Below are 18,519 nucleotides of genomic sequence, written 5' to 3'. Positions count from 1 at the left end.
AGTTTCCCAGTATTTCTTTGGATTGTCCAAATTGTATTTATTTTATTTTTAATTTTTTGTTTTGTTTGAGAAGTATAATATTTCGCAGTGAGAGTGCATTAACACCATCTTATATTGTTTTCATAGGAAAAACTTTAAAAGGAATGCAACAATATACTTTATTTACAAAATATTTATTTCATATGTAAAAATAACACAATAAAAAAGTTGCAGGCTGTTTACTTTTCTTAATAAATTTAAATAAAATATTTTCACACGGACGTAGCCGTGTTGTTTACGGTGCAATGCATCCTGGGTAGATGATGTATGCTAGGTGCATCAGCGCTAGTTCCGTCCAGGTTGAACAGAACCGTAATTTTTGCGCAGTAAGTAACGTTCAGCTTCTTCAATTTGAACCAGAGAGCAATAGAGAAATATCAAGAAGAGATGAAAATGAGGTGGACTGAACTAATGAAGAAAAAGGTCGGCCGGAAATGCTACTGTTTGCGCGGCTGCTGCTTGGAAATGCCAACCGGACAGGAGTTCGTAAGATTGAAAAGAGCTTCGGTTTCCAAATCAAGCTGTTAACGGTAAGCTTCACGATCAAAAATATTTTCTCAAATACATTGGAAAAGTGTGTTGCAAAGATTTATAGATGCTGCGTTGTCACATTAGTTGATTTAATATCGCTTAGCTCGTGCTAATAGTGTTAGCTCCTGTTAATATAGTAAACAGTAGATCACAAACCGGTAACTTTTGTTTGTTTGTTTGTTTGTCATGTCTTGTGTATAATGCTGTATGAAAACTGAGGGAGCTTGCCTAAATCCAGATGTTTTGTGGGAGCCCTCGTCCTCCGCAGCTTTGACATCTTGTGTTTTAGTTTTAATGGTGCAGCTGACAAAATGGCGACCTCCATATGGTCCAACTGTGGGGCCGTTCAGCAGTCAGTTTTTATTCAACTTCATCTTTACACTGGACTGTGTTTAGTTTCAAATCTGGAGCTCTGGAGTTGACTGATGTTTAATTAAACCAAAGTTACTGACTAAAGCTCAGCCTTTCAATAAAAACCAGGATTTTCATGTTTTGACCTGTTTGTGCCAGACTCTGAGAGATCACCATCGTTACAAAACCTCTCCTACAGACATCATCATGTGCTCACCACTTCTCTTTGTCTCGTTGTTTTTTTTAGCTGTTTGTCTAAGAGCATGTGGATTTGTAATGTTTCCCACAGCTGACACTGCTTTTAGGTCAGGACGTGACATCTTCACGCATCATGGAACGTCTCTCAGACAAGCTGTACCAATGTTTTCCTGATTCTGTTTCTGATTAGTTGCTGCTCACGCTTTCCATGTAACAGTTTCCCACTCTTCAGAGTTGCCCTTCCTTTTTTGTAGCTTTAGTCCTGTCAGACTGTATGAATGACATATTTGAACTTTACTTCTCAACTCTTGTCACAGATTCTCAGTTGAATGTATATCCAGGCTTTGACTTGACCATTCTAATATTGTTAGATTTTTTTTTCATTTGAGTTCTGGCTGTATGTTTACTGTGGTTCTGCTGGAAGGTTTATCCTCTTCCAGGATTGTTCGTTAGCTTCTTCTGTCGTACAAAAACCTCTGATCAGATCCCCTTTCCCGATGAAGAATAGCACCCCCAGAGCATAACACTGCCACCGCCATGTTTTGCTGCTGATTGGTGTGTTTGGAGTGATGTGATAATGAAGTTTGTGGTTGAATAGTGCCAAAATGCAAAAACACTCAAGGGGCAGATGAAAACTTTTAGTTCAATTTTTAAAGGTTCAAAACTAAAAAAAAAATTTTTAATCTAAAACACAAGATATTCCTCTTTTATGAATATTTTATCTGTTTAATTTAGTGCCAAATAGGACTACAAACATCCAGTGAGTTTCACTCAAAGCAGACTTGAGTACACATATTTAGTAAACATGACTAAATAATGCAGGACTTTTTTGAAGTTGACCCATATCCACTTTCTTTTCTGACTATAAACATAAAATCTAGGACAGAGAAAACATCAGCTGAAAAATCTAGGGCACTGTATGATGTTTTTGTTTCTGATTGTTTTTTCTAAACAAGATAAACCTGCAGGACTGAAAATGAGTTATGAGCCCATTTTTACAGACTTTATTGTTACTTTAAAATCCCAGGTTTAGTGTAATGATGCGTAATTAGAAGAAATGGTTTGCAATAAAATAGGTCATGTATTTTTAATTTAACAAACAAAAAACATGTGTCATGGTTGGTGTTTTGTTGGACCCAAATGAAGAGTTTTAATTTCTACCATGAAGAGAAGCGGACTTGGAAACAGAGTGAGCTAAAACAACAGAGCCCAGGCTACGTGCCTGGGCTCTGTTGTTACACTCAATGAACTTGAGAGTAACAAGTTCATTGTTTGACAGTGACTCATTCAGAATAAGTGGACTGTGGGTAAATGTAAAAATATGTAATTATCTTCAGATCAGCCGTTCAGGTTGCTGATAAGTGAGTCTGTGTTCTGGGAGACCGGCTGTTTTCAACCAGAACCGGTCTGATCACTCCATCTGCTAACGCTGCATCATGTAATGAGTTCAATGAATCAGCAAACTGCAGTTCATTTTTTCCGCCACTTGTTGGCAGCAAAAACAAGCTGAAGATTTTTCTACCGTATCTATGGCATATCTGATTTATTTCACGTAACTCTTTAATATACCTATATTATCAGACCAAAGTGAGTTCAGAGGGAATAAAGTAGAAGAGATTTTAACTGCAAAACAGTTTTAAAAAATTTAACTGAGTTGAACTGAGCTGTACATTTTTTTAAGCAGTGTTGGTTAATGTTTTCAAAATAATCTGTTTGAAAGCATTAGATCATAATTATTAAAAATTACCTGATTTTAGCTTTGTACATTTTTTGTGGATTGTTCTATCTAATAAAGCTCAATGTTTATGAATATAATAGACATTGCCTTTATACTAATCATACTTCATAGCCTTCCTTTAGTCTACAATAAGCTTTATTAGAGTTACTGACTGTGGGTTTTAGACAATAAAGAAAATCCCAAATTCAAGCCAAACCTTGTTGAATTGACACATTACCATAATGTTAAAAACTGGTGGATTTTAAATTGCTTTTATTTCATTGATTTATCTGTTTTTATATCTTATGTGTGGAATAAGTCAGTTACTGAAGGATAAACATGCTTGTTGCTAAAATAAGAAAGTGTGAAAAAGCAATACATTTGGAAAACTAGACAATTAAGATATTACTAAATATGATTTTAGACCTAGTCTGAAAAAATTGGACATAATTAAGCATTTTTAAGGTCTAACATTGATATTTAGAGTATTGGTTTAAGGCCATTGTAAAACATTACACTGACTATAAGTAAATACATGTATAAAAGCTGCTTGATTCAAGCTAACAGATAAGTTAAATCTGAGTTAGCTTGAACTTACATCCAAGCTAACAGCTACTTAATTCAAGCTAACAATTACTTATAAGTAGCTTGAATCTAGAAATTTAAGGTCACAACTACTAAGATTCAAGCTAACACCCACTCAAAGATGTTGACAGTTACTCAGTCAAGTTAACGTTCAGTGAGACTGGAGCTAACGGCTACTCAGAGTCAAGATGAATGTTTCTCTCCCAAAGTAATGAGAGAGAAACCAGATCTTTACCATAGGGCGTTGCTTTGCTAGTCTTGATCAATATTTTCTTTCTAAATAATTCTAGTTGGGATATTTTTGACGCCGTTTACTCTTCAGCTTACATTTGAAGCTTACCAGAGACAGAGAAGAGGACAATGTGGGCAGATGTGGACAAAAAACAAAGCTGATTAAAACCTGCTTTGTTTTTGTGGTTTCTAGCAGCAAAAGCCTGAGTGGGCGTGTGCAGAGAGTGCAATATTTTCATTATTCTTCGTACAACCCACATATACGACACCACAAACTCAGTTTTTATTCATCTCCACTTTCAACGCCATTAAAAAATATTTCCACTGATTCTAGAGAAGCTTAACTTAGCAGAAAATCTCTATTTTGTAAAATATCCAGAATAGTTGAGATAGGGCCTTAAATCAAGTAAGGTAATTTGATCTAAGTACAAAAAATGAGAAGAAATAGATAGAGACATGATTTTATTTTGCAATAAAACATAAAAGTCTTTATTTGACATGAAACATAGAGACATTATATATGAACTTTCTATAAAACAGAAATATAACACTTGGCTTAATGGCTCTGCTCTGATTTATCCAGAGAACATGATCCATTTCGGATTGAATTCAACCCAAATTTGTTATCTAAATATCACATTCTCGAACATCAGTATAAAACTATGAAAATAAAATATAAAAATAGTTTTGGCTTTATGTTAAAATGGCAGCTTTTGCACAGGTAGAACATAGACAAATAATACTAAGCCGTTCATGAATTTAAATTGTATGTTTCTCTTTCTGTAGAATCAGCTTCTTTTAAACTGCTTCCTTGACCTTTTTCCGTACTAAAGTCTTTTTCTGGACAGGAGCCGTGTAGTTGCTCTTGATGCTTCTGGCTCTCTTCATCTGGTACACCACCTCCGCTGCTTCGTCCGACAGAGACTGCTCCAAAATAAGGGAACAAATGTACATTTATGGGATGTTTACACTGCAAGATTGTAAAACACTTGCTTTTTGTTGCAAAGAATCTTTTAATCAACATGCTATCAGGTGCTACTAGCCACTGCAGTAATGCTGCCTTAAATCCCACAGCACTTAATGTCTCAATCAGTCAAACTTAACATGTTTGGCATGTTTTCTCTTCACAGTTTAACTTTATTTTTTTATTATGGCTAAAACTAAAAGTGTTGGCTGGTGTTATGGTAAATGCAAAGGCACCTTAGAATCTGCTTTCATGTTGTCACAAATTGTCGTCATGGTTTCCATCCAGTTACCATAGATACTCTCTTCTTTTTGGATTGGCCGCAACCTACTACAGTGCAGACAGAGAGAGAGAGAGAAAATAATCAATACACACTTAAACCAAACAATTAAAATTAACCAAATCTAATAACCTAACTTTAGAATTTTAAAATGAATGGATTTATTCCCACACAAGTCTCTAAGCATTCTGATGGGATTCTAAGTTCTCTTCTTCTTCTCTTTTTTCTTGAAGACGTTTCACCTCAAATTCAAAAGGCTTCTTCAGTTCTGAACATGGTTGGAACTGATAAAAATAATAATAAGTTGCAATCATAGTAATAGCCGCTGGAAACGTAACAAATGTTGCAACTTTGGTCCCTAATTGAACCAAGTCTAGCAGACTATCAGATGTCTGGTAAACATGTAGTGAGATTTGTAATAACAGCACTTGGTAAAATTCAAAATTTGATGGATTGATGTGAAAACATTTAGCGAGATTCAATGGTTTTGATGGAAAGGGACCATGGTCAGATGTCAGAGAGGAAGTAGTTTCCTCACTACTTCCTGTCTGGCAGTGTTGGTAGTACCTGATGTGATGAAGCAGGTCTTGTTGAGCTGCTAGCTGCCTCTGTGCTTCGGTCACGCGGCCCTCCATGGTTAAACCGGCGCAGAGCTGAGCGCAGTGGACGGCCAGCACCGCCATGTTGAGTCTTCCCAGGAGAATCTGACTTTAGACAAAACCGACCAATTGAAGTCAATACCAAAGAATCTAAAACACAAACCAGTTTGGTGTATTGGGTGATACTGGGAATAAGCTGTGGTTTTGTTTTTAACCTGCTGGTGGTAACTGGCCGTTGCTCGGTAATGATGCGAGTGACTTTTTGCTGGTCTCTGGTCTTGAAGCTGAGCTGCAGCTGGAATGGAAGCGTGTTCCTCTGGAGACAATCTTGTAACCAAACAACATCTCTTAGCAAAACACAACTTGGAGATATTCTTTTTGTTTCTGTGCTAGAATGTTTTATTTCTGACTAACTCACATTCCATATAATCTGGTTTCACAGCAAACTGGAAGGTGATCTCCAGTCCCTTTGTTACGTTTCCGATCTCTCTCACCAGTTTGTGATTGTTCTCGTCCTCATATGGGAAATATCTACAGGGAGAAGAAATGTTTTAGTTGTTAGAACTATTTCATATATCAATACACCAATCAGCCATAACATTTTGACCACCTATCAAGAAATAGAGGTGAACGGATTGGTCCAAACTATTGATTATATCAATACCAAGCTGAGATTGATAATTTAGTTTCAGATTCCCTCTTGAAATTTTATTTTCGACACTCACACTCCATCAGGAGCCAGCAGGGTTGCAGTTACACCTGTTGCTAACACGTTGTCTTCAGAAATGGACTGGATCTCTGTCGCCATGGTGCCGATGCTAACAATGTTCACCTGAGGGGTACAAAACATTTAAGACTTTAAAATGTATTTTTTATGAAGTCTTCACAATGGCAGTCTAGGGTTTATGGTCTCTGGATGTGTTGTGATCAATGGTGGGAAAATTTTTAATCGAGTTAATTGTAATTTATTAATTGCAGTTAATCAAAAATCATATATTGAGAAAATAAGCAACATTTTTGATTTAAAAGTGAATTTTTGCTGCTAAATTACACTGTATAAATCAGAGCTCCTCTGCAACTGAGGAACCAGTTTCCAGAAACATGGACTAACTCACTCAATCTTTGGTTACCTAGCAACTCACTCAGTCTTTGGTTACCTAGCAACAACCTGCTGAGTAACTGAGGCAGCAGCAGTTTAATGTTTTGCCACCGTGCCTCATAAATGCTTAAAAATAAAAAACAACGGGTGAAAACTGTGGATAAAACAAAAAAGGTCATGCCACCAGTCGGGTAGTATTTCAATATTTAAAGTATAAAGCTTCTTTGTCATCAACTTATGATCACATTTTATATACTTTTTACCTTTTCTTGTAATTGAGTGACAATAAGGATAACATTTTCTCTTTCAGCATGCTTTTATGTTGCTGCTGTGATGCCTGACCTCCATGCTTTCAAGCATTGTTCAAAACTAGAATACAAAAAATATTTACACCATATTTTCTGCGTTTGTGACTGCCATATAATATATTTAGAGTAAAAGTGCTTACAGCTCACACCAAAAAACACCAACACATTCACAAACAAAAATTAGAACACACCTATACAACAATAGTTTCTATTAACTTTTGGTAGACATTTGCAAAATTGCCATCACGCTAAGTAAATAGGCCTAACCACTGCCTGACCAGCGTCCTGTAGTTTAAATGTAAACCAGCGGTACTTTGTTCGTTTTTAGACATTTTAATAAATTCATATGTGTCTTTGTGCCAAAATAACCAGTTAACCAGTTAAATGCGCTTAATTTTGTGTCTCACCCTTCCTCCAGTCACATCAGCCAGTCTCCCAATGTCAGCCAAGCAGCAGTCTGTCCCTTTAAAGGACATTACTGAGATTATGACTCTGAAAAAACAAGAAATTGTTTATTTATTTATCCTTAAGAATTCAACAAAAACATTTTAGCGCGGAGTTCATGGGGGAGGTTAGTGTGTGTGTTTGTCTCCTGACCCTTTCTCTACCGCCTGCAGAGCCAGTTTTCTGTAGAAATATGAAGCCTCTGAGTAAGAGGACTGAGCTTGCTCCATGTCACCGAGTCCGATGTTGGCTCTGCCGTCAGTGCACAAAATGACCTGCAACACACATTGAAATAAAGTCGTGACACAACTGCTCAGGGCTGCAAACAACTGAATAAAACACACAACTTCTCAGATAAAATTACATATAAGAGTACTTTTATTTTTAGCATAGGATCTGGCTTATGTATGTTTTGTTTTAAAGGGGCAGTATTATGTATTTTCCAGGCTCATAGTGCCGTTTTATACCAATAATGAGGTAGCTATGTTATCTTCAGTCATTATTAAAATTCTATGTATATCAAATATAAAATTTCACTTGAAATTGGGCCTTTGTCTCTTTAAGAAACTCCTCTTTCTAAAACTCTGCCTTCAGGAAGTTATTACAACATTGCTCCATTATTAAGCCTTTAATGACGTTTTTTACCAGTGTTTCACTGAGAAGTAGCTCGTGTAACAGGAGCTAGGTCCATCCAGGCGTTTAGCACACCTAAATGGTTTCCATGGACTTCTCAAACGTATATAAAAAAATCAAGGTATGTTTTGATGTGGGAATAACGTTATAACATAATGGAAACTTTTAAAAAAAGTAAATTTTAAATGATACTGCCCCTTTAAAAGGGGGCAGTAAAAAGAGTTTATGACTGCCCCCTGCTGGGGGATTTATTATTTTATGTTTTTGGCTGATTTTCAGGGAATTCTCAGTTTTTAGAAATGTCAACATTGGTAGGAGTTACTCCTCACTCACCTTGGAGCCGGGGTATTTTGATGCTAAAGCTACTGAAGCTAATGCTGCCGGACCAAGAGCTGTTGCTCCATTTTCCCTTAACCTGGAAGATATGGAAATGTAAAACACCAGTAGTGTTTCTGTGTTTATACACCGTTTAAATTTATAGTGGACAATAAGTTGTATCTGTTTACTTTTTTGACTGAATTTCTTACTCTTTGACTCTCTGGGTGAGATGTTGGTATGTCTCAGCGATGCAGTGAGGGACACTGTAGCCCAAAGTCTGTTTCCAGATGTGTTCGTCGTCAACCAACGCCCAGTCCTTGATGGTGAGCGGAGCCCGAGTACCATCCCCGTAGATAACAACCTGAAGGACAGGCAGCAGAAAACTTAACCTAACAAAATCACATTTTATCTTTAAATGCTTCATTTTCAAAGGTTTTATTCGACTTTGAACTTTATTGACCGCACATTCTGAGTCAACGATGGCTTATTGCAAAAGGACCTAGTTATATGACAGAGGCATCCAAGAAATCCAATTATTAAAGAAAAAGCAGAAAAAATATCTGAAATACAGAAATTAAATGTCAAGTAATATAAAAAACAGTTCCACTGAACCACTGAAGGAAACGACACAAAAACCTCAGAAGAAAACCAGTGCAACTTTCTTTTTCACAAAATATAAACAAAAATTGAGTAGCGTCAGATTTTAGCAGTTATAGGATTTTTCTTTCATCTCTGGTTAAAAAAAAACCCACAAGCCATTTTTTGCTGTAGCGCTAGACTCACATGTTTTTTTTGGCTTTATTTACCCAGAATGCCCTGTGTTTGGAGCAGTCTCCAGCCTGCTTGTGTTCACATATTATTCAAACCGCACCAGACCAGAGTTCACTTCAACTGACCCGAGACCGAGGTTTGAGGGCAGACCAGAGTTTGATTACGAAATCAGACCTCCTCAAACGAACTGGACTTTTTAGACAAACAAACTACAGTTTAAATAACAGACTAAACAGGATTGGTGTGGATGCAGCCTAAAACTCATATGAACGATCTGGCTCAAACATGACCGGCACATCAGTTCTACCTCATCATTAAAGGTGACGAGGGCCACCCTACGGCGCGGCGTCCGCTGCAGCGTGAACGTTAGCGTCCTCTGAAGAGCATCCTGGATTCCCTGTTGGATAACAACAATTCACCAAGTAATCCACAATGAATAGATTTCATTCAAGGTTTAATTCAATCATCAACAACAAATTAATGTTTCACCTCTAATCTGGATATGTGAAGCGTTGAGCCGCTGTCTGAAGTCACCTAAAGAGAAATCATAAAGAAGTAATTGTACGTGAGACTGTGAGCTTTTTGTGGTTTAATGGAGTCAAACTTATGTAGATGTTTCTACTTGCGGCTCTTTCTTTTTTTACTTAAAACAACAAAACGTCCATCTTGCAAATGCATGAAACATGCTTACAATGCCCTTTCAGAAGTTATTAATTTAACAACACAAGAAGACTTCAAAAGAGAGCAACAAAAAGCCAAATAGGGCGTTCTGATTGAATCTAATGGAGACGTGTTTGTGAAACCGAAAGCAGAGAGATCGTATCTGTTGTGAAAGCTGAATCTTTGTTGTGAGAATGACATCTGTGCTTCAAGTGCTTCTCATCAGTGACACGTACTGCCGTTTAGTCTGTTGCTATCAGAGCTAAAACACCAGATTTTTATCAGTTGTGGTTTGTGTTCTTGGTATTTCTACAGATCGTTTAAAAAATTTTTTATTGGAGATGCTGAACATGCAAATCTTAAATGTTTGCTTTCAAGTCGTTCCTAAATTCAGTTGGCTGAGGTTCAGCTAGTAAATAAAGACATAGCAGAAAGGTGGATTGTATTTTAAAGTATATCTAACATTTCTGTGAAAGTGTAACTTTGACAAATTTTGAAAAAATTGACACTGAGGGGCGTGGCCAGTGTGGCGGTTAGCAGAGGGGGTCAAGCGGGGTGAGCTCAACTTATCCACGTTGTTGTTATTTTTATAAACTTTTCTGACTCCTCCAGTGACTTTTTATTTTATTTAAAAAAAACTAACTAGTGATAAATCTAGTAACTTTTTATCTGTGTTTTTGGAAATTTTTATGGTGACAACGCTCCTCTGTTCTAGCTCCTGACTTGCCACCGGCTTGGCCGTGTGTCTAAGTGAGATGGCTTTACACCCAAACGTGGGGCTGTGATGAAATTGTACCAAACTGTAATCCATACAAAATTCCAGCTAATTAGGCAAAAATATTGCAGAGCTAAATAAATTTTCATGAAAATGTCAAAATTTGCACAGAGGTTGACATTTAGTTTACCAGCAAAAAACAATTTGCACTTCCATGAACATAGTCCACAGGCGATAAAAAACATGTTCATTACAGTTTTTGCAGTTTTTTCTTAGATAATAAGATTTTAGTCTCTTTAAAGCAAGTGGTTTATGGATGTTTAGTCAACAACAAAACACTTGTACGTTGTACAGCACATACAGCGGTAAAACCAGCTGACCAAACATGCCAGGCTTCACTGGGGTTGCTAGGTAACAGGCTGGGTTTCACTGGGGTTGCTAGGGAACGGTGCAGTGCCTGCTGATTTGTGACATTACATTCCGGAGGTTTTTGAAACTACTCATTTTCCAGACACCAAAAAACTTATTGCCAGAAACCATCTGCATGGGTTTTTTTTAAGCACTTGGCTCTTGTGCTGTTTTTAGAGGCAGTAGATAATCAAATGGAAGCATACAAACATGCATAATTTGAATTTTGCATAAAACATCTCGTTTAAGTTTTTTTGTTTTACACACACCTTTGTTGTGACCGTCATGCTGCCAGAAATGTCCACACAGAAAACAACCATCGTGTCCTCCAGGTTCTGGTAGTCGTCTTCGCTCATGCTCGGCAGGTAAAGGTCGTCGGTGCGCACACCCGCACGCTGACCGATGCACACTTGGGCCAAACTTTCGTCTACACCGTTTTCATGTCCACAGAACTCGCATACCCACAACTGCAAAACAGAGCAGCAACTTAAAATGCCATTTTGTGTTCTTACGGGACGGATGGTCTTTAACTGGAGAAATAAAACTAAAACCTGGTTACATTGGCATGAAATATTTACCTTCTTCCATACTGAGCTGAGACATGACAATGCAGCACTACATTTATCACAAATCACTGGTCTCTGGAAGGTCTCCAGACCTGCATCTGCAAAACAAAAATACAATAAACTAATGGGAAAATTATGAAATTTGAAGTGTGTGTGTGTGTGTGTGTGTGTGTGTGTCCTGACCTTGGCTCATGTCAGTCAGTTTTCCAAGACCAAGTGAGATGACGTTGATGTTGACCTTAAAATGATTTTCTTCTTCCAGCAAATCAACTGGAAGAAGCAGAAGAAATCAGTAGGAAAAGTAATTACATTTCATACAGATTTAATCTTTAAGAGTTTGATTGAGGGTCACTTACGTCTGGGAGGAACCGGAGGAGGGAGAGAGAAAGGAGTGACAGGAAGTTGGGAGGGGATAAAAGGCATATTGGGAAGGGAAGTGGGTCGAGGTTTTCTCAGGCGGCGTGGAGGCAGCGGCGGAGGAAGTGGACCTGATGAAACAAGAAGCATCAAGTGTTAGATATGCATCAAAAATAGATTAAACGGCTTATTTTTTCAATTTATGTAGAAAAACAATCTTGTCACTACAGAGACACCATGATACGGCAGATTTCATGTGTAAATTTTGCAGATTCTTCTCTTGAGGATCGTAAATTTGATCTCATGTTGTGCAAATATGAAAAAAAGCAGCAGTTTGCATGACAGTTAAGTGCAGTCAGCATTTCCAGTGTGTACAACTTGGTACATTGTAAGATTTCTTCTGGTTCTAACATTATATATCAAGTGGTCATGTCATATTATTTTCATATATTTTTAAAATGGTGAGAAATCTGGAGGCCATCTGTCTTTTTGACAGCGTGTTGAAGAGGTACGGAGGCTTTGGAGTGCATGAATTACTGGTGTGAGATTGTTTTCCCACTGCAGTGAGAGCTTACAGGATCAGAAATCCACTCGATTAGAAAGTCTTGACAACTTCTGATCACTTCAATTGGAGAAATTTTTCACAATTTCAAAACTTTGGTTGAAGTGGATTCCAGTGTCCAGTGTGGAGAAGATGGAGGATTCATCCTTACGCACAAGTAGGTGCACAAGTCAGGTGTGTCCTGTTTATTATAATATCAGCTTTTCTTTTTCTTAGGTTTTTTACAATGTATTTTTAACTTGTTTCTTACAATGTCACTTTGAACTTTGAACTCTTTCTGTTTCCTTCTCAGGTTTTTTAACACTGTAACTACGTCTTTGCTTTTTACAGTGTATTTTCTATTGCATTTTTGTTACATTGTTCAATTATTTCTTGTTTATTTTTGGTATTTTCTGGTTTCCGTCTTAATTTCTTTCTTGTTTAAACACATTTTGTCTGACTTTTTCCACATGCATCAAAATTACTCTGACATCACGGACTTTCCACTTGTTGAGTTGCAACCTGCATAGCTTTACAGTCTCTCTTCTCTTGCTTTTGCAGGCATGCCCACACACACACACACACATACACACACATAGGCATGGAGGTTTCCTCTTTAATATGCTTTCCTGTTATCTCACTGCAATACTCAGGAGAATAAAACGTTCACTTGAGAAAGAAAAACAACTGTTAAGAAGCACTGGACTTGGAAAATGTTGAGTTTTTGCTCAAGTGTGTGAGAAAGTTACCTGTTTGTAGAATCGTACTGTTTTCATAGTCGGGTCCAAACTGAGAATTACCTGCTGTTAGAGAGAAAATTATTGTGTAAATTAAAAAAACAAAATATCTAGAGCTTTGATAAATTCAACAGAACAAACAGTTGTGTCAACTTTAAAGTGTTTGGTCACGTTTTGGTCTAAGTTATTTAAAACTTGCTAAAGGTTTGAAGACATAAACTTTTGTTTGAGTCTTGGTTCTGATAAAACATTCCTCATGTTTGAGGGAATGGACTGGTCTGGGATGGGATGGGCATTTATCAGATCGTTTATCATTTATTGTGATACAATTTCTTGTAAGAATTTAGATCAATCGTTTTTATTCTGGGGTTTTTTTGCACAAAGGCATCAATAAATATCAGTGAATTTGGAAAATACAGTTAAATAAAGAATCTATGTGCAGCTTAGTGATATAAATCACTTTTTTCAAGATGGCTAGAATTTGTCTGTCAGATAAAAATGAAGTAATACATAGTTTATCATCATTCTGTTTATCACAATAGTCCTATAAAATATTGTGATATATTTCTAAGTCCATGTTGCCCATTGCTACTCACCCGTTCCATCTGGGCCCCAGTTACATACAATATGGCTGCAAGCAAACTCCATCTGGGAACCACAAAGATGAACAGAAATCTTTAAAATCTAAATTACAACTAGAGGAAGAGAAGTTCGCATGTCTGTGGGAGACAACAATAAGCCAGAACAGCAATCTGAAAAAGACAGCTCAGCTTCCTGGAGCTGCCCTCCCACCACCACCACAGCATCTGGGTAGCCGATCCTGTTATTTTTCAAGCTAACAGGTGGCTGAGTAAAACCATGAAAGCAAACATTTCCTCACTTCCTGTGTGAACAACGGTGAGGGTGAAGAGAACAAGGCGCTGCTCTACGAGGCTTTAAATCATCATTGACGAGGCGAGTTGCTCTGCCGAAAACAAGAACATGACACAGAAACAGACGGGATTTAACCAGCGTCTCTAACCACAACATAAACACAGTGACCAGCAGCCAGAGTTAGGTAGTTACTAGTTACAGTTACTCAGTTACAGTTACTTTAGTAACTCTTTTGAAAAATGTGTACTTTTCAGAGAATTTTTACTTGTACTTGAGTAATTTTATTATAAAGTATTTCTACTCTTCAGTAAAAATTCTGGATTTTTTTACCCACTGAATGAAAAACAAACATGTTTTTACAAAAAACTCACCAGACACAGACCTGCAGTTTGAAATAAACTTATTTGGGGGAAAAAATATTACCTGATTTTATTTTTTTGTTACTTTTATGAAGTATTGTCATTTTAGTCCTTAAAATACCAAAATTTCCACTTAATTTTACATTTTGCTCTGTCTGATGATGTAATTTTTAAATATTAAATCATTGCTAATTTGATCAGTTATTCAGTATTCGAGTAAACTTTTTACCAAATACTTCTTTACTCTTACTTGAGTAAAATTTGTTGGTTACTCTGCCAACAGCCACATTGATACTCAAGCAGATGAAAAGATATGAAATTCAAAAATATCCACCTCAATCCATTTATTTGTTGTTACTGACTCACTGCTTTATTTTAGGGAGGCAGAAGGTCGACCCACATTTAATTTCAGAATTTAATTCACAAAAAATTAAATACACATTAAATGATGAACTTGCCATATCACCAACATTTTCATTGTATTTTTTTCTATATTTCTGCCCCATGATTTTGTTTTGGTCCCTGACAACCGCAAATCAAAAATATGTAATGATGTACAGACTTTGATAAAAATGCTATTTTTTGAGGAGGTAAAAAAAATGACACCAAACTAATTTTAGCATTTTTAATTTAATGAATTTTGTGGCCTGCCAGCAAGTTCAATTTACAAATTTTGGCAAATTTAACAAATTGTGTCTGTGTTTTTGGGCTGCCTCAGTCTCAGGTTTCTTTCAGCCTCTAACGACTTTTCTTCAGGTTTGCTTTGCATCCCCACAGGATGACGCTGCCACCGCCATGTTCCATGTAGGTTGAGTATTTGTTTCCGTCACATAGTCTCTTAAACCCAGACCTGCCTCTTTTCATGGCATGATGCTGCCCCCACCATGTGTTACCAACAATAAAGTGTTCAGGGTCATGTGTAGAGATAATTTTACAATGCACAAAACATTTCCATGTATCTTCTTTATTATTAAGTAGATGGAATACTTCTGGAAGCCTCTATATAATATAAACATTGCTTTTCATTAACAATCCATTTTTATTTTATGCTCATTTGTGACGCCTGGTGCCTATTTCAGTAGAAAGTGACGAGGTACAGGAAGCCATGCATGTTTTTTGGATATCCAACTGTAAATATGTGTTGTTTGCTTGGTATTCAAATGAAAATGTGCAATAAGTGAGATCTGTTTAGTACGATGTCCACTGTTATTTCCTCTTTATGTTACTGTGGCAACTGTTATGCTAATTCTTCTGAGGGGAAAATAAGAGACTGAAAACCACAACGTACCTACTGTAGTATTTATCATAAAGAAGCATCTTCACATCACCTACGTTTGTCAAGGTTTAATAGAGAAGTGTTGCACTTAACAATTCACTTCCTGAGTCTGGAAGCTGGCCTAAAGTCATCAAATAATTAAAATTTACCTATTTTAGCACAAAATATCATGATAACATTAAATAGCTTAAAATAGGCTCCCAAGCACCATGTTATGATAAATAAAACATTACTCAGGCTGTACGTATTTAGTGTTGTGGAGAAAATCAGAGAGTTAAGTTTCATTTTTAGACATTGGAAACGCTGTCATCAACCGCTAGCAGCTGCACGTTAGCATGAAAACTGAAAACTGTCTGGCCCTTTTTTGTTTTTTACTGAGAATGTCTGATAGCATGTAGATAAAGAATAATTCATAATCATCAAACTGTTCATTCTTAAAGTGAAAATGTTTTGTACATTTTGTTCTTGGTGCACCAGCTAAGCTAACATGGGTTAGCATGCGTTAGCATGACTCATATAATGTTGTTTACCAGAAATTGTAACCACTTTTAGTTTGGTTGTTTTTCTCCGAGTTTGGAGGTGACCAATAATTTGGACTCTTAACCTCATTACTTTAAAACTTGTAGCATGAAAGCTAGCTGACCCAAATTTAGGCAAAATGCAGCTAACCTAGCATTAGCTTCAAAATTACTCCTATTTTATTATGAGTTAATGTTCTCTCAAAAAGACATTCACTGAAAATGTTTCTAAAAACTTTTATCAAATAAAATAATGTTTTATATAATGTATATAAGCATAATATATTTTTAGAGCTGTTTTATTTTATAACTGTTTTCTTTTTAGAACTATTTACGCTCCCTTTAAGTTTTTCTTTTTTTCACATAATAAACCTCAATGTATTTTATTGAGATTTTATGTGATGGACCAACACAAAGAATTAAACATTTGTGAAGTAGAAGAAAAATTATGTATATTTTTTTTACATTTTTGTGAATGCAAGTCTGAAATAGTGCTGCAAATTTTTAATTGGCTCCTCTTTACCTTGATATAAATGGCTTCAAATGTTACTAATCAGTAATGAGAGCCCATCTGGCAGTAAATAAACCATCTGTTTTGTGAAGGCCTCTGACGATTTTTTTAGAGGAAATGAAATTGGAGCAAGACACAATTACAGCCCTACCAAAACATGGTCGCTCTTCAAAACTGATTTTTTTTTTCTTTAACAGTAATGGGAGGACGTAATAATGATAAAAAATACAACGCAAAGAGATGCAAACAATTTGCTAGGGATGATAGACCTAAGGAAAAATCATGACTCGACGATCATGACTCAGGTTTCCGGTCCTTCATCTTATCGTAAGCTTTGGATTGTTTGATTAATGTTGTGGCAGCACTTTGATTTGGCTCTATTCTGGTGGTTTTCTCTGTAAAAATGGGTTATCTGGCTCTAGTTCATTGAATTTAAGCTTCTATTGAGCCAAAATATTTCCAGTTCGACTCCTTGATTTCACGCGGAAGTGTTGCGCTGCCGTCCAGGTGACACGGTTTAACATGAAAACTTTGTCCTCACATTATATTTTTCATGTTATAACGATATAATTTTCACATTTGAACAAAATGTTATCACCGTTACACATATTCTTCTGGTTATAACAAAAAACATTTCATGCTGTATGAATTTTGTCATTTATTTTGCAAAAGTCTAAAAAACATCATTGAACGTAATATATCTCTATTTTCTTTTGCCTGATTGGCAGCTCTATTCTAATTTGCTGGAATAATCTTAATTCATGTCCATATTAAAGAGAATTTTTGAAAAACAGTTAATTAACATAAATATTTGAAACCACTCTTTTGGCTCATTGTTGGTGATTTAAAGTCAGAAACTTCTGGTGATTTTTAATGCCCGACTCAGTTTTCCGGCCTTCCTTTTAAATCACACACATCATCATCCTCTCTTAGATTTAAAAAACTTACTCAAGCCATTCTTATGAAGTTTAATAAGAGGAAATACAAATTTTGAGGATTTTTTTCACTTTTTATGTAAATGTTCAATTAAAAAAAGATTTTGATCAGTCAGAGGAGCCTCTTTATGTCGGTTACATTCAATCAAATATTATGAACATTTCAGTTAGTTTGAAAGACCTAGATTAACATTATGGCTCTGAAATTGCTTAAAAGTTTCACATGAGCCTGAAGATGAAGCGGAGATGTTGGTTTATGGTGGTTTACCATCCCACAGCGACAATAGAGCGAGGAGCGACTCACCTTTGTCGTGGTCTGTGTGCAGCGAGCGCAGTTTGTTCAACTGAAAGCTTTTCTTTCATGCAGCAGGCTGGTGGAGTGCATGAGTGTGGGAGTGATCAGTGTGGGGAGCAGGAAGTCGGTGAAGGGGTGGAGGTTGAGAGAAACACCAAGAAATGAAAGTTAAAAGGAAGAGGAGAGCAAATACAGAAGAAGATGAGTTTTATCTACTGAAAAGAGAACAAGTTCATTTTAATCTATCAGTTTCTGCTGTTTTCTCAGCTGTTGATTGATTTCCTATAAAAAAAACAACCTCACTGCATCTCAGCGTGGTTCAAACAGCCGTGAACTTTTCACATTTTTACAGGTTGCAACTATAAACCTCAGTGTGTTTTGTTGCCATTTTACAAGATAAAGACAGAGATAGTTCTTAAGTAAAAGTTTTATACTTTTACTTAAAAAAGCAACAAAACAAAAGCTTTTTAACATTTGACATTTAGCAGAAAACAAATTCTGCACTTCAGGTCAAATATTTAATCCATAGTGTGAAACATGGTGGTGACGGCGTCATGCTGTGGGACTGCTTTCCTTTGACACTGTCAAGGAAACAAGGACATCTTGTCAAGGAAAGATGTCCTTGTCCAAAACACACAATCCGAGTTGGATTGGATTAGAGCAAAGCATATAAATGTGTTAAAATGTCCTAGTCAAAGAC

At 36.5% G+C, this 18,519-nt stretch overlaps 1 protein-coding gene across 3 annotated transcripts; it reads right to left on the bottom strand.

Moving 5' to 3' along the window:
• Positions 1-4,122: 4,122 nt before the first annotated feature.
• LOC111610780 (circularly permutated Ras protein 1-like) lies at positions 4,123-17,899 on the bottom strand. Of its 3 annotated transcripts, XM_023345687.1 has the most exons (20): positions 17,829-17,895; positions 13,933-14,016; positions 13,649-13,700; positions 13,065-13,118; positions 11,774-11,905; positions 11,601-11,687; positions 11,430-11,515; positions 11,121-11,318; positions 9,558-9,602; positions 9,376-9,465; positions 8,507-8,658; positions 8,313-8,394; positions 7,500-7,621; positions 7,310-7,394; positions 6,221-6,327; positions 5,914-6,026; positions 5,711-5,822; positions 5,464-5,604; positions 4,853-4,946; positions 4,123-4,576 (listed from the first exon to the last, which is right to left on the bottom strand). In XM_023345687.1, exons 3-20 carry the CDS (start codon positions 13,698-13,700, stop codon positions 4,451-4,453), a joined length of 1,878 nt encoding a protein of 625 aa, XP_023201455.1. In that variant the 5' UTR covers positions 13,933-14,016; positions 17,829-17,895; the 3' UTR covers positions 4,123-4,450. The 3 variants fall into 3 exon arrangements, 2 of the variants coding, with proteins under 2 accessions (XP_023201455.1, XP_023201456.1); XM_023345688.1 differs by lacking the exon at positions 13,933-14,016 and having other exon boundaries at positions 17,829-17,899; XR_002753776.1 differs by lacking the exon at positions 4,123-4,576 and having other exon boundaries at positions 4,860-4,946; positions 5,464-5,600.
• Positions 17,900-18,519: the final 620 nt, after the last annotated feature.

This window comes from Xiphophorus maculatus, chromosome 14, assembly GCF_002775205.1.
Source record: "Xiphophorus maculatus strain JP 163 A chromosome 14, X_maculatus-5.0-male, whole genome shotgun sequence".
Classification (NCBI taxonomy): Eukaryota; Metazoa; Chordata; class Actinopteri; order Cyprinodontiformes; family Poeciliidae; genus Xiphophorus; species Xiphophorus maculatus.
Note: the sequence above shows the minus strand (reverse complement) of the source record. Positions and strands in the feature narration are given on the sequence as shown.

What these genes read in the sequence shown, in the direction of transcription:
- LOC111610780 (XM_023345688.1), bottom strand. Translation starts at nt 13,700, where the DNA reads ATGGAGTTTGCTTGCAGCCATATTGTATGTAACTGGGGCCCAGATGGA. An exon ending in CAGTACGATTCTACAAACAG is followed by an intron (nt 11,906 to 13,064) that starts GTAACTTTCTCA and finishes TTGTTTCATCAG; the next exon opens with GTCCACTTCCTCCGCCGCTG. An exon ending in ACATGAAAGCAGATTCTAAG is followed by an intron (nt 4,577 to 4,852) that starts GTGCCTTTGCAT and finishes ATTTTGGAGCAG; the next exon opens with TCTCTGTCGGACGAAGCAGC.